This window comes from Drosophila takahashii, chromosome 4 (assembly GCF_030179915.1).
Source record: "Drosophila takahashii strain IR98-3 E-12201 chromosome 4, DtakHiC1v2, whole genome shotgun sequence".
Taxonomy (NCBI): Eukaryota; Metazoa; Arthropoda; class Insecta; order Diptera; family Drosophilidae; genus Drosophila; species Drosophila takahashii.
The window spans coordinates 1,944,583-1,960,552 of NC_091682.1; the positions used below are offsets into that span (position 1 = coordinate 1,944,583).

Here is a 15,970-nt window from a genome sequence, read left to right on the forward strand (position 1 = left end):
ATAGCATGGAGACGGTGAAGGTGAGACATGACGCTATACCTAGCCAATAAGTTTTAAATGAACTAAATTTTTTTGAAAACTATTTCTAGAATTAAAAGGTTTTAAGGCTCTTGTTCCGGTCCCAGGAAAATCTATTTTTTTTGTTTACCCTTTGAGTAAGGATTGTAAAAATATATTAATTCTAAACAAAGAGAGCTTTTAAATTTTACGCTTTGTCAAAAAATGTATAAAAATTTATATATATTAAAAAGTTTGGTATTGTAGTGCGTTCGTCTTGTGCATTGGGAGTCATTTTCAACATTTACAATGTTTACACTCGTAAATACATATGTACATACAGAGGTACACAAATACAATAATATGTTGTAGATGCACAGATCTGCCTTCTGCGATACCACCGAAAAAATACAAATATTTTAAATGGGTCAGTAAATTGCTAAGCATTGTTTTGTGGGGGACACCTCCATTGAGTACAGTAAGTCACAAGCAGCGCATACCGCTATCCTTTTCGTTACACAACGTTGTACTGTGCTTTAATATAAAGTTACCACTGCGCCCGTATACCATACTTAAATTGGGCTCTGCCAGAACCCTCTTCTTAAATCATTATTAAATTAAATTGTATGTAAAAATGTCAACCAACCAGCCCCCTTATATTTAAGCGACGCTTATATTATCATGTCACCACAATGGACAATCTCGGTTTGAGGAACAGAGGTTAATTTTAGGTGGTTTAGATACTCAGATACTCAGTTGGATGCAAGCAAGTGGCCTGCGAGGGTGCTGTTATTGTGACCACGCTTACTTCTGACAAAAACGAGATCGGATCGGAGCGGACTAGTCTAGCTTCAGTTGTAGTGTTCGATTGTCCTAGACCATCCGTCTGTATTCCTTTACGTTTAAGGTCGATTTCCTTGAAAGGAGAACGCAATCGAAATGTACACAAACTGCGCTAACGATGGTGACGGGGGAGGAGATGGGCGCAAGCACGAATCTATCGAAATGAGCAAAGAATTGGGTCACCCACCAAACTTGCAGTCTAACACACCAACAAATACGGACGCGTCCACTAAGCAGCAGGTTAGTACCATTATCGGTTGTAATTTTGTGTAATTTTCAAATTCTTAGCATTTGAATTTATTATACACAAACTAAAAGTAGGTTTTGAACTGAGAAAGGTATAAAAATATCGACAAAGGACAATAAAACTCCCATTAATTCGACAAGAAGCCTAGAATCAAATCATCGGATATCCTTTTTTAGACAAATTATCAATTTATTAAATCACTCAAAAACCTATATCTTAAATATAGAAACAAAAATTTGTCTGTGTTATCAATTTGCCCGCTATTAATTTTTTATCTAATTTAAAAAAAAAGTGGTCAAAAACTTTTTTGGTGTTTAATGGTACATGAGTGTCACAGCTTAAATCTGGCTTAAGCCTGGCTTCTAATGTTTTACCCAAAAGCCAAAAGTTATTTTTCCCAGAAATTTTAGACAATTTTTATTCCACTTTCAAAAACAAAAACATTTTTTGAGACAACAATTTTTTTTTTCATTTTTTGAAAAAAGTGCCAAAAAGTAAGTGTATTTTTTCGTGTTTCTGTTTTTTGGTGGAAAAAAACTTATATTATTCTATCCTATTCTATCCAACCAGAACATACATCCTTCGCATGCATTCATTCTGATTCAGAATCTAAAATAAAATCTTGCCCATATTTTGCCCAAAGACCTTCTATTTAGAAATGAGTGAATTAAGCCGTGCTGCATTTTTCGAGGTTTGGTCGAAAAACATAAAAACCACTCAGCGAGACGCTCTTGTAAAGCACGCAGTGATGGTGTTTGGCGATGACATTGATCACTCCAAATTGAAATTACACTGTCATTTGAGTTTCAAAACCGATTTGAGAAATCTAGGAGAGATAAAGCCAGGTTTTTTGCTCATAATGCAAGTAGCCTTCAGGTCACATTAAATGGCGAAGACTGTCGCATTGATGTCATTGCTTCCACCTCAAGTTCAAGAGGTAGGTCACAAAAAGCCTTTTCTGAGTATTGTCCTAAAACACAAAAAAGGAAAAGCCAAGAATTGTTGCCAACGATAGATGAGGATCAATTGCTATCAGCTGCAGAACAGGCTTTGCGGGCGGAAGGAAAACGGAATTCAGCTAAATTAATTAATGAATTACCAAATGAAGTTTAAATTGTTACCATTTAATAACAAACAAGAGAGAACGCTATAGTCGGGTTGGTGTCCCGACTATCTAATACCCGTCACTCAGCTAAAGGGAGTGCGAGGGAGACAGATATATAAATTTTGATTGCGTATAACTTTTTAATGAATGTGCGTTCATACAGACGGACAGACGGACAGACAGACGGACAGACAGAGGGACAGACGGACATGGCTAGATCGACTCGGCTAGTGCCCCTGATCAAGAATATATATACTTTATGGGGTCGGAAACGCTTCCTTCTAGCTGTTACCCTTTTACTCTACGACTAACGGGTATAAAAATCTTACAAATATAAACCAAATTTTTTTTGTTTTTGTTATCAATTATCTTTAATATAAAACCTTATTTGCAGCTGTTCAGCTTATAACATCGAAGTTACTGCTAAAAACGTGAACATCAGGGGTGTCACAGAAATCTCTTCCAACCGAAGACGGTTGGATTTTGCATTGATGCACGTAAGAACTTTAACGGATTTCGGTTGGAAATAATTTCTGTGACACCCCCGCATATAACCAAAATTCCACATTTTCAAAAAAAAAAAAAAAAAAAAAAAGTGGCCTCCAAAAATTAAAAACAAAATTTTTTAAATTGGCGAAAATTATAACAAAAAATACGAAAATAGTTCAAAGTTTCGAACAATTTTTTAATTTTTGTTGGGGTTTTTATCTTTAAAAAAACTGTTTTTTTCAATTTTTAACGCCTCCAAAAGAGCAAGAGAGAATATTCACTCCAAATTTGAAGCCGATATCTTAAAAAAAAAAACGACTCCTACTGATTTAAGTCCCCCTAGTTTGGCCAAATCTTACACTGTGGGACGTGGCGTCACAGAAACAACCGGCATAATTCCGATTCCCGAAGCCCGAAAAAATATTTTTGTATTTTCTGGATCTGAGCAATTTTTTTGTTATTTAAAATATATTTGTCCATACTAAAAAAAACGTATTTCTATTTTTCAGAAAACCTTTAAAAAATCGCTAGTAAAGCAAATTTATAGGCGATTTTCTAAAACCAAGGTCGATTTTGGTCGATTTTTTTTGAGTGTAGTTTTGTCTGGCTAGAGGTCCGTATGATTTATTTTAATTTTTCCGGATTGGCTTTAAAATTGCCATCAAAGCAAATATTCGCCATAAAATCTGAGTCAAGAGCAAATGTCTCTTAAAAAGTCATTTATTTGTCTTACATTAAGAGCGTATTTTTCTAATTAATAGGATTTTCTAAAGTAACAAGCCATTATAATGTTTTTTGTTACTGTTTTTTTCAGTTGGTTAAAATCGAACTCCCCGAACGAGGATCATGGTCTTCCAAAATGGATTTTATACTATCAGTGGTAGGCCTTGCAATTGGTTTGGGAAATGTTTGGCGATTTCCTTATTTATGCTACAAAAATGGAGGAGGTGCATTCATATTGCCATACATAATAACGTTGTTTTTGGCTGGGATTCCAATGTTTTTCATGGAGTTAGCTCTTGGTCAAATGTTAACAATTGGTGGTCTTGGTGTATTTAAAATTGCACCCATATTTAAAGGTAAGACCCTATATTTAATTATTCCTTTTTATTTCACAGCAAAAAGTTGTAATCTTCATGAGATAAAAAATTGGGAAAAATCGTATTTTTTAAACCAAAACAAGAGAGAACGCTATAGTCGGGTTGGTGTCGGGTTGGTTGCGTATAACTTTTTAATGAATGGTCCGATTTGAAAAATGTCTTCTACATTTCGATAGGTATGAATAAATACAACAAAATTGCATTTATACTTCTCGGAAATTTTTAAAAGTGTGGGCGCCAGACAAATTTTAAAATCGTTCGTGGGCGATTGTGGGCGTGGCGCTCGGCTGAAATAAATTTGCGCTGCGTAGGAAGCCCAAGAATATGTGTGAAAAATCACAACCTTCTAGCTTGTGTAGTTTCCGAGATGTCAGCGTTCATACAGACGGACAGACAGACAGACGGACACTGCTATATCGACTCGGCTAGTGACCCTGATCAAGAATATATATACTTTATAGGGTCGGAAACGCTTCCTTCTCCCTGTTACATACTTTTGCACGAGTACAATATACCCTTTTACTCTACGAGTAACGGGTAAAATATAGCCCCAAACAAACCTCGGTTCAATTCCCGTCTTCGTAAACTATTTTTTATTTGCTTGGTGACGCTTTAGTTTTATTTTAAACTTTAATCTGTCGGAGGCATACATACATGTGCTAAAAAACTGTTTTAAAAGATTATCTAACTAAAATTCATAAACCTTGTAAGAGCATTACAAAATGTAATGCGTGTATGGCTCAATCAGTTATTGTGTCTACCAACGACTTGTCTCGAAAAAAGTAATTTGGCTTTAATTCCATAACAACTATCAGAATTCCTTTTCGGACCGCGTTACCTACATATTATAATTGGTAATTAGCTACCAATTGGGAGAGCGTCAAATTAAACATGTTCAAGTACGTGTGAAATCCAATGACTTAATGGTTGAGGGAAACATTTTAGTTTTTTCGTAAAAAGAATTTTTTTGTGTAGGTTAACAGCTGTAACAGTACATTGCACTATGGGCAAATTTTCAGTTTTTCAGGCATAAAATTCTAAAAATTTGGTATATACTTTAAGGATTAATAGTCTATTTACACTGGGGTGGAGTTATGGAGTTATGGGGTTATTGACATAACCCTGTTTTTATACCCTTGCAGAGGGTATTATGATTTCAGTCAGAAGTTTGCAACGCAGTGAAGGAGACGTTTCCGACCCCATAAAGTATATATATTCTTGATCAGCATCACTAGACGAGTCGATCTAGCCATGTCCGTCTGTCCGTCTGTCCGTCCGTCTGTCCGTCTGTCCGTCCGTCTGTCCGTCCGTCTGTCCGTCCGTTTCTACGCAAACTAGTCTCTCAGTTTTAAAGCTATCGGGATGAAACTTTCGTAAAAGTCGTATTTCTATTGCAGGTAGTATATATGTCGGAACCAACCGGATCGGACAACTATATCTTATAGCTCCCATAGGAAGGATCAAAAAATAAAAACGTAAAAAAATTCTAGCTCCGGTGTTTTTTGAAATTTTACCTTCTACTCTTGGGAATATTTTTTTTTATATATTTCTGAATTTCGGTTTTTTTGTTTTTTAAATCGGATCACTATATCATATAGCTGCCATAGGAACGGTCGAAAAATTAAATGGAAATTAATGTGAAAAAAATTATATCTTTGTTGGTTTTTATTACATTTCCTTCTACTCTGGGATATGACTATTTTGAAATATTTCCGAATTTCGATTTTAATTTTTAAAAGATCGAACTACTATATCATATAGCTGTGATAGAAACGATCGAAAAATGAATGTGAAATAATAAGAAATTTAACATTTTTGCGATTTGTAAACTAATAGAATGATCTGCAAGGGTATATAAGCTTCGGCTTGCCGAAGCTAGCTTCCTTTCTTGTTTTTATATAGGATGTGTATAGGCAACTAGATGTGGGCAAAAGTGGGGTACTTTTAGGGTCTTTGGTATTTCGGAGTATTTTTTTGTATATTTCGGTATATTTTGTATTTATTTCCTATCGTTGAAGGTCCATCTCTAGTCAAATAAACAACACAAACAACAAACACTAGATGTCATTACTCGATATTTGGAGTTAACCATGTGGAAACACTTTTTTGGAGTAATCGGGTTATTGGCTCACTCGATAGGTTACCCCACACAGTGTGACTAGACTATTAGATATAATTTCGGTTTTGGTTCCCTTTTCAATCGGACCACATCTTCATCCTACGCCACGTCGCACAGTGGCGCCTTGGGCCAAAAAACGTGCAATAAATCACTTTTTCGACTTTGTCCTAGAAAGTTGCCACCCATACCAATCGACAGGTAATTGATCCACTATTACAAATATGTAACCCTTTTTCAAATCAAAAAATTTTTGTAAAAATATGCACTTTCAAGGTTGAACAATTTTTCACTTAAAAAAAACACACCGTTTTTAGGTAATTTTTCGCACTTCCGGGGGGTTTTTCTTAAAAACTAGGCATCGAATCGCTTCTTTTTTCCACGGATTGGTGTGTTAGTTAAGAGTAAAAAAAAGTAAAACATATTGCAGTTTGCCATCCGCATCTCTTAGTTATGCGTTATTTGCGAAACGTCCATTTTTTCCATATTTTTCAACTTTGATGGAAAATAAAAAAAAACTATTTAATACTATTTTTTTTATACTTCCGTAAAACGTTATTTCGATTTTCTTCTTGATATCACGAAAGTTGTAGCTGCGTCCGCCTGCGTCCGCGGTTTTAAGAGCCAAAAAAGGTAAAAAAGTCATGGTCCCGGAAATTGCATATGGCGCAACCTTGTGAAAGATTTGTCCAAAACATGGTTTTAAAGTCCTGAAAATTTGATATGATGTTCAACAGCTCGATATAAGAAACTTTAGCTCTACCACTTTTGGAAAAACCCGCTAGTTTAGCGGGAAAACAGCTATAAATAGGTAAAAAACGAAAGGCCATAACTTCTAAACTACTGAAGCTATAGACTTGTGCTTTATCTCATTTGAAAGGTATTTTAAAATGCTTTAAGCACATTCTATATGTAATTTGTGTAAATGTAATATTTAAAAAGATATGCACAAAACAATTTTTTAAAAAATTTTTTTTAAGCTTTTTTTAAAACCGCTCTAACGATTTCCTTAAATTTTGGTATATATCATGTTACTGTAATGTTCATGTTCATGTTCAGAAACGAAAATAGCCACTTTTGCCAGCTCAAAACAACTTACGCTGCCTAAGCATTGAATTTAGTATGTGCGAATCCAAACTGTATTTTTGGGTCACAAACTTGTCACAGAGTTAGAAACTAGTAATTATAGTCCAGAAATGTTAAGTCTATTGGATGTACAAAGTTTACCAAATTGTGACCATTATTTCAAAAAACATGAAATATAAAAAACATTTTTTTTATTGTTTTTTTAGTTTTTAAAAAATAAAACATAAAAAAATAAACTAAACAAAACAACATTACAAAAAAATTTTTTTTTTAAACCCCCAATTTTTTTTTTTATAATTTTTAAAAATTACAACATAAAAAAAGAAAATAAAAAAACAAAAACTTTTAAAAAAAATGTTTTTTTTGTCGGAAAAAAATAGATTTGTTTTTAAATTCTGACTTTGCCGATTTGTAAGTACGCCTCTGCCACGCCCACTCCCTGTCTCAAGCAATAATTTGAAAGGTGGATCAATTATCTATCATTTGCCGTTTACATCATTCAATTATCTTCACTGGTTCAAAAGTTATGATTTATTACCAAAAAAAAGTCAAAAGGCGCCACTGTGCGTCGCGTATATAAATTTGAAGGCATAGATCAAATGTTTTTTATGTTAGTAAGACTAATACAATTTCGGTTTTTGTTAAATGGACCATGGGTCCATCCACAACAAACGCCGCATTCATACTTTAGAAGGCAAGGATTTAAAAAAATTTTATTTGTTAATAAATATTTAATATTTAACGCCTTTCGCAACAAAACTTAAGTATCTTCTTGTTTTACATTTTTTGTTAAAATAGAAGCAACATGCAAAAGCAATGGCATCGAATATTCTTTTTCTTTCGCCGATTTAGATGCCAACTTACACTTTAACCGTGGTCTTGGCGTGTCCTTTTCCAAAATTGAAATTTTTCGTTCGATGAAATCCACTGGGAACGATTTTCCTTAGACAGGTATTCTGTGACATTTTGGCAAATTACGATTATAGAAGAAAAAAAACTGCTGAAGTTTATTATACCCCTTTACTCGTAGAGTAAAAGCGTATATTGTATTCGTGCAAAAGTATGTAACAGCCAGAAGGAGGTGTTTCCGACCCCATAAAGTATACATATTCTTGTTCAGGGTCACTACACAGAGAGAATTCTGACGATCTGAAATTGAGTATTTGTATTCTCATTTTCAGGATGTACTGACTTTGAGTACAAATTTTGGGAAAAAACTTATATTGAGTACAAATTGAACTCACTTTAAGAAAAAAAACTTGAATTGATCCCAAAAATCTTAATTGTAGGAAACAAGTTCTTCAATTTCCAACTTGAGTACAAATATTTTCATAATGAGTATGACATTACTCACAGGAACCTTCTTAAAGGCTGGCCTAGGGAGTAAATGACTCTTGCCAAATATTTAATAGCTAATGCGTCCGGGTCGTGAGTTCAATCACCATTCCGGTAAACACAAACATTTTTGTTTTTTTTTATTCTGCGTTTTGTTTTATTTTTAATAATTTTATTGGATTTTAAACATTAAATGGAATTGGTCTGATTATAGCGCAATTCCATTTAATGTTTAAAATCCAATTGATTGCAAGCATTACAATTTAAATCTTATACGCGGTTTGGACATTGCTGAATGTGATGCTAGTTGGGCTGATTATAGCCCAATTCCATTTAATGTTTAAAATCCAGTTGTTTGGACATTGCTGAATGTGATGCTTGTTTGGCTCAGCCGGTTAGTGCGCGCGTGCATGAACACAAGGGTCGGGAGTTCAAGTGGCGGAGAAGGCGACTTGGGTCAAACAAAAAGTAAGTTTGTTTTATTTATAACAGTTTACTATTCACATAATTATGAAACAATGAAATTTCTATACAAAATAGTTTTCAAGGCCTTACACTTTTACACTTTACAACGCTTGCAACGCAATTGAACACCCTAATTGTATAGCCCTTAAAATAATGTGCAAGTAAGAAAGGAAGTTCTTCGGATTGAGAATTTGGTTCTCAATTCCATAATTTTTCAGTACTTAATTTGAGAAATGGCAATACTCATTTTTAAAATACTATCCAAGTAATTTCCAAAAATGAGATCAGTTTGTACTCATACAGTACAGTTTGTACTCATTTTGAGTAAAAATTTACTAAATAAATGGAACATGTACTTAATTTGAGTAAAAAATTTTTTACAAATTTGTACTGGTAGTAAGTATTTTGTACTCAGAATGAGTATTGCTGTTCATGCTTTATTTTCAAGTACAAAAATACTCAATTTGAGTACAAATTACTTAAATAATTCTCTCTGTGTAGCCAAGTCGATCTAGCCATGTTGCGTCTGTCTGTCCATCTGTCTGTCTGTATGAACGCTGAGATCATGGAAACTAAAAAAGCTAAAAGGTTGAGATTTCCCACACATATTCTGGGGCTTCCTACGCAGCGCAAGTTTATTTCAGCCGAACGCCACGCCCCCCCTATCGCCCACAATCACCCACTAAAGATTTTAAAATGGCCTGGCGCCCACACCTTTAAAGATTTCCGAGAAGTATATTTATACCTATCGAAATGTAGAAGACATTAGTCGGGACACCCACCCGACTATAGTGTTCTCTCTTGTTTTTAACTATTGTGTGCTGACTATCGCTTAACTTGATTCCGTTCTGAAGAACAAAAAATGTAAAAATGCCTCACTTTAAAATTTTTTGCCCATAGTGCATTGGTTAACAGCAGCTAGTGCAAAACTGGTAAGAAATTAACTAGTTATTTCCAACGACAAGCCTATGAAAAAAGGGACAGTTTGTTACAAGAGATTGGACATAACCTTAACTATAGTTAACTTTCTTGCCCCAACTAGTATTTTACTGGTCCAAAACTGATCCCGTTTCTTGCAGGGTCGTATAAAACAAATTTAGGTGATTTTGAACGGTGCAAGTGCAACAATAGTAATGCTCTGATCTCGGAAACTACAAGAGCTTGACAATTGGGTTAGATATAGATTTCTTAACTGTGGATACAAGTCGAGAAATAAGACAAAATACGAAAAATGTCCGGAACTTTGAACTTTAAAAATACTGCGTCATAAAAAAAATTGTAATAGACGCTTCCGACCCGATAAAGTATATATATTCTTGATCATGATAAATAGGGGAGTCGATATAGCCAATACAAATGGCGAGCTAGATAGGGTAAAAGCGCGTGCCGATCGGACGTCTGTATCCTATAACTCCCATAGGAACAATAGGGTGAAATTGGTTAAGATTTGACGTTTTATATTTCGCGCAGTATATAAGCTATATTTCAAATCGTATTTTTATACCCTTGCAGAGGGTTTTATGAGTTTAGTCAAAAGTTTGAAACGCAGTGAAGGAGACGTTTTCGACCACATAAAGTATATATATTCTTGATCAGCGCCAATAGCCGAGTCCATCTAGCCATGTCCGTCTGTCCGTTTCTATGCGATCTAGTCTCTCAGTTTTAAAGCTGTCGCAATTGCAGGACCACTATAGCTTAATCAATCAAATATTAGAAAATTCATTGTAACTTTGCAGAAAGTAGGCCTTTTGATTTTTGACAACATAAAAACAACATTTTCAATAATATATCTGCAATCTCTAGAACTGCACCGATCGAGTGAGCATTAAACTATAGGTATTTATTTTATCTGCAAGGGTATATAAGCTTCGGCTGGCCGAGGCTAGCTACCTTTCTTGTTAAATGCGTGCCTTGATCAGATTAAAGGGCGTCCCGATTGGATGTCTGTATTCTATATCTATTGGAAAAACGGTAAAAATATTAAAAATTAATTTTTTTCATTTATAAAATATTTTGTTGTTTATTAATACATGTTCTTATTCCAGTCAAATTCGTGAAATCTGCAAAAATCTTCGGCTTGCCGAAGTTAGCTTCCGAAATCGTTATACCCTTGCACACACAAAAAAAAACTATGTAAAATTAACATAAAAAAATAGTATTTCACTATTTTCTGAATTTTTCATGTATTTTGTTGTTTTATTTTTTGGGTCATTGAATAGTATTTAACAATTAAAATAGTAGAAAACCTGTATGTATTTTGTTGTTTTATTCATTTGGCAAGTTAATAGTAACGTCTCAATTAATATCGTAGCAAAACTATTTTATTTGTTTGCGTGTATTTTGTTGATTTATTTTTTGGGGCATTAAATAGTAACACCACAATTAATATCGTAACACAACTATTTTTTTCCTTCATATATTTTGTTGTTTTAAAAATACAATTATAAATTGTATGTCAACTATTTTTTTAGACTTAGGGTGGTCATATATATTTTTCTTTTTTTTTTTTTTGTTAAATGTTGATTTTAAGTCTATAGATTTTCCTCTACAAAAAGCATTCTTCTGTGGCCTAGTGGTTAGAGTGCTTGACTCCGATGGTTGCGGCCCCGGTTCGATTCCCAGCGGAGGCAAAAAACCTGATTTGTAAGTTTAAGTATCTGTGAAATGTAAGTGTCTATAAATAACTCCCATATAAATTATTATAACAAATTTAATTAAAAATAAAAAAAGTTGAAAACATAATTAAAAAGAACAACTTTTTTTTCGGGTTAAATACTGTTTTGTAGGTCATCTACTATTTTATAGGTAATCTAAAATTTTTTGGATCATTTTCTATTTTTTATGGGTTGGGGCAGTTTTCACTATTAAGTAGTTGATTTTACATCGTTTTTTTTTGTGTGCAGAGGGTATTATGATTTCAGTCACCAATAGTAATATTCACATATATTCCTAAATATTCAATACTCATTGTTATTGGGTATTGGAACTGTTTATTTTCAATTTGTTAAACCTAAACATTTTTATTAAAGGAATTGGATATGCTGCTGCAGTTATGTCTTGTTGGATGAATGTTTACTATATTGTAATTCTGGCTTGGGCTGTATTTTACTTCTTCATGTCAATGAGAGCAGGTGATTACCTATTACTATACACAGGGGTGGTCAAAAGTATTTGCACATATCTTTTGAGTAATTACGTGTAATGTGTGCAAATAATTTTGACCATCCCTGTATGTACAATTAATTGTAAAGTGTAATGAATGAATATGATTTTTTTAGATGTACCTTGGAGAACTTGTAACAATTGGTGGAACACCGTTAGCTGTGTCAGTCAATATGAAAGGACAAATTTAAATTGCTGGGACAAAATAATTAATGGAACCGCAAAAAGAATTTGTTCCGTGTCTGCTGTAAATATTACATCTTCCGAACTTACAGATCCAGTCAAAGAATTTTGGGAGTAAGCAATATGTCTTTTGTCAATATGTAAACATTGTGAATATTTTGTCAATATGTAAACATTGTGAAAGCTTAAAACATGTGCTAATTTGTATACCCTTTCAGACGGTGGAGTCGTTTCCGACCCTATAAAGTATATTTATTCTCGAACAGCAGGTCAATCTACTCACGTCCGTCTGTCCATCTATCCCATTCTACGCAAACTAGTTTTCTGCTTTTAATCTAGTTCTCAGCTTTTAAACCATCGGGACCAAACCTCCTCTTTTGCAGATCGGACCATTATATCGTATACCCCACTAGGAACTATCGAAAAAATAATGAAAATGTATTTTTGACTTATTTATTTATTTTCTGTTAAAAATTGTCTATCACCTGTGTATTAATTGTAGCTATAGCTGCTGTGGCCCTAAGCTACTTTTGTCCCGTATATATTTACATTTTACTGATTTTATATGAAATGGTACATTTTATTGTCTTTAGGAATTTAAGAGAAGCTAGGATATTTTATTTCTTCCATTCTTCAGAATATATTTTTTTTTTAATTTAAAAAAAAAATAAATGTAAAAATAATACAAAAACATCTATAAATATTTTGCTACATGTTATCTGCGTGTAACATTTGTATAAAACCTTCTAAAGCTCGATCTGCAAGGGTATATAACCTTAGGTTTACCAATGCTAGCTTCCTTTTTTGTTATTAATTCGATGGACTGTTTCGTTAAAGGCGTCGTGCGCTTCAGATTTCACATGGAATTGAGGAGATTGGAAATATTCGCTGGGAATTGGCTGGAACTTTGTTGCTTGTGTGGATCCTCTGCTATTTTTGCATTTGGAAAGGAGTAAAATGGACTGGGAAAGTCGTGTATTTTACAGCTCTTTTTCCTTATGTTCTTTTGACGGTTCTATTAGTTCGTGGAATAACGTTACCTGGTGCATTGGAAGGCATTAAATTTTATATTATTCCAAACTTTTCAAAGTTGTCAAACTCCGAGGTTTGTTGCTACATTATAAATTTACATTTATCAAACTTGATATATATTGAGTACTGCCAAAATGTCTTTCAGGTTTGGATAGATGCTGTTACGCAGATATTCTTCTCATATGGCCTTGGTCTTGGAACTCTAGTGGCACTAGGAAGTTACAACAAGTTTACCAACAATGTTTATAAGTACGTTGTGATGCGCAATAAGAAAACTAAGTTAATCATTTTTCAACTATTTTTAGAGACGCGTTAATTGTCTGCACAGTTAATTCCAGCACCAGTATGTTTGCTGGATTCGTTATATTCTCTGTTATCGGATTTATGGCTCACGAGCAACAGAGACCAGTAGCTGAAGTAGCTGCATCAGGACCTGGATTAGCATTTCTCGTTTATCCATCGGCAGTTCTGCAGTTGCCGGGATCTCCAATGTGGTCTTGCCTCTTTTTCTTTATGCTGTTGCTTATTGGATTGGACTCACAGTTTTGTACAATGGAGGGATTTATCACTGCGATTATTGATGAATGGCCTCAATTGCTAAGGAAACGCAAAGAAATCTTTATTGCTATTGTATGCGCACTTAGCTACTTAGTGGGCTTAACCTGTATTACACAAGTAGGTTTTAAGGTCTCGTTCGTTAAGACCCCGATTTAATATGGTTTGATCGTTTTTGTAGGGCGGTATGTATATATTTCAAATATTGGATTCGTATGCAGTCAGCGGCTTTTGCTTACTATGGCTCATATTCTTTGAGTGCGTCTCTATATCTTGGTGCTATGGAGTTGATCGATTTTATGATGGTATTAAGGATATGATCGGATACTATCCCACAGTATGGTGGAAATTCTGTTGGTGTGTAACCACCCCTGCTATATGCTTGGTAAGAATTTCATAGAAAAAAATATAACATTCACTAACTATTCTGTTCTTTAGGGCGTCTTCTTCTTCAACATAGTTCAGTGGACCCCAATTAAATATTTGGACTACAGCTATCCATGGTGGGCGCACGCTTTTGGTTGGTTTACGGCATTGTCATCCATGCTTTATATACCAATATATATGTTCTGGTTGTGGAAACGAACTCCTGGTGACTTGAGTGAGGTACTACTACTAAAATCTACACGTTGCTCACATTACAAAGAAATTGTTAAATTCTCCTATCTTTTTTAGAAAATCCGAGCTATAGTTAGAATAGACGAGGATGTAACCCGGTTACGCGAGAAAATGCAGAGAGAAGCTTATGCTAAGGAGGTTGAATTTAATTCTTTATAGGCGTATATAAGTTATCTCATAAAAATGTAAGGCACTTTTGGTTGACCCGTTCATTCAGCTAAATTTGATTTTGATTAATTTTCCATACTTTTGAAATTATTCCCAGCATAGACAACTCATGTAGCAACGTTTTCTTTGATCTTTAACTCAACTTTCCTGTATTGACCTAAATTTTTGCAATGAACCCTTGTAGTAATTTTATATTTAACATAATATTCTCGTTTTTAACACAAAAGCTAGTCTAAATAATCAAGCACAAAAATGAATATAGGTTTTTAAATGGTTATTGGAAGGTTTTATGTGGTACTTACTCAACGGTAGTATGCCATTTAGAGTGATTAGAATCTTAAATTTCTAAAAATTTGGCTTTGTAAGCAAACGTGAGCACAGTGCTGAATATCAAACCAATTTTACCATTGTTGCTTAAGAAATTGATCGATATGTTCTTGACCTGCCAGCGTCAAGTTCTCATCCATTAGTTTAGGTTACTTGATATAATAAATACAAAACAATATATATTTAATATTGCAAATGTAAAAACTAAAGCCGTGTTAGCAATCGCACAAAAAATTTTATAGGACGCAGATACATTCACATAAGCAAGTTTATACATTCCCTGCAGTTCTAAAAGCCATTTGTCACCCATGACTCACTTCACAATCGGCGAGAAAGAAAATGATATCTTCACATAGACGTCACTTGGCTTGCATAGCTGACTGCCAGAACCCCAGGACTTGCGCTTTGCATTACTCAACATCAGAGTCTATATATTTCTCAAAACTGATACGGATTAGAAAATATTTTACAATGTAGTATTGTTTAGAAATAAGAAATGGTATCCCACAATGAAATCGCATTCATGTAAATTAAGATTGTCGTTATTTATATATATATTTATTTCAGTGACCTGATGGTGCTTCAGGCATTGTTATGTAATTTATCTTTAAAATGTCTATATGTTGCTCAACGTGTCAAATAAATCGAATATCCACTTAACGTAATGATACAAATTAATTCCAAATTCACAGGACGCACAAAAAGATCCAAGCAGATCAATCTAATCTAGTGTTTAACTAATGAAGTAAGTCGCATAGAATTAGCAAGACGGACATAAACATATCTCCTCGCCTGGTGATGCTGAACAAGATAATATGCCTTCATAAGATACGAAAAGAGCTAGGGAAACCTTACCTACACCCAAAAAAATTTGTTTGGTAAAATTGACCAATAAAGATAGTTCAGTAACTATAAAATATAGTACTTTAACAATAAATATAGTCGTCCGTGTATTTGTTTTTGCTTTGCGTACTATTAAATAGTTAATCTACTATTAAACTAGTTACGCTTACGGGATGTGTGTATTTTGTTTTTGTACCTTGAAGCAATTTTAAATAGTTGCTTAACTAAGACCAATAGTTACCCTAACGTAACTTCTTTAGTATAAAAGTATGCAACAGTAATTTTACTAATCTTCTGCG

The 15,970-nt window shown here is 34.0% G+C and overlaps 1 protein-coding gene across 1 annotated transcript; it reads left to right on the plus strand.

Annotated features, from left to right (window-relative positions):
* Positions 1-708: 708 nt before the first annotated feature.
* Gat (GABA transporter) lies at positions 709-15,488 on the plus strand. The gene is made up of 10 exons (XM_017159609.3): positions 709-1,080; positions 3,496-3,760; positions 11,813-11,914; positions 12,062-12,242; positions 12,966-13,233; positions 13,306-13,409; positions 13,466-13,835; positions 13,897-14,100; positions 14,154-14,321; positions 14,391-15,488. Exons 1-10 carry the CDS (start codon positions 937-939, stop codon positions 14,490-14,492), a joined length of 1,908 nt encoding a protein of 635 aa, XP_017015098.2. The 5' UTR covers positions 709-936; the 3' UTR covers positions 14,493-15,488.
* Positions 15,489-15,970: the final 482 nt, after the last annotated feature.

Excerpts from the sequence above, each read along its gene's own strand:
- Gat (XM_017159609.3), top strand. The coding sequence starts at position 937 with ATGTACACAAACTGCGCTAACGATGGTGACGGGGGAGGAGATGGGCGC. Across the intron at positions 3,761-11,812 it reads AATTGCACCCATATTTAAAG|GAATTGGATATGCTGCTGCA; the intron begins GTAAGACCCTAT and ends TTTTTATTAAAG. Across the intron at positions 13,234-13,305 it reads CAAAGTTGTCAAACTCCGAG|GTTTGGATAGATGCTGTTAC; the intron begins GTTTGTTGCTAC and ends AATGTCTTTCAG.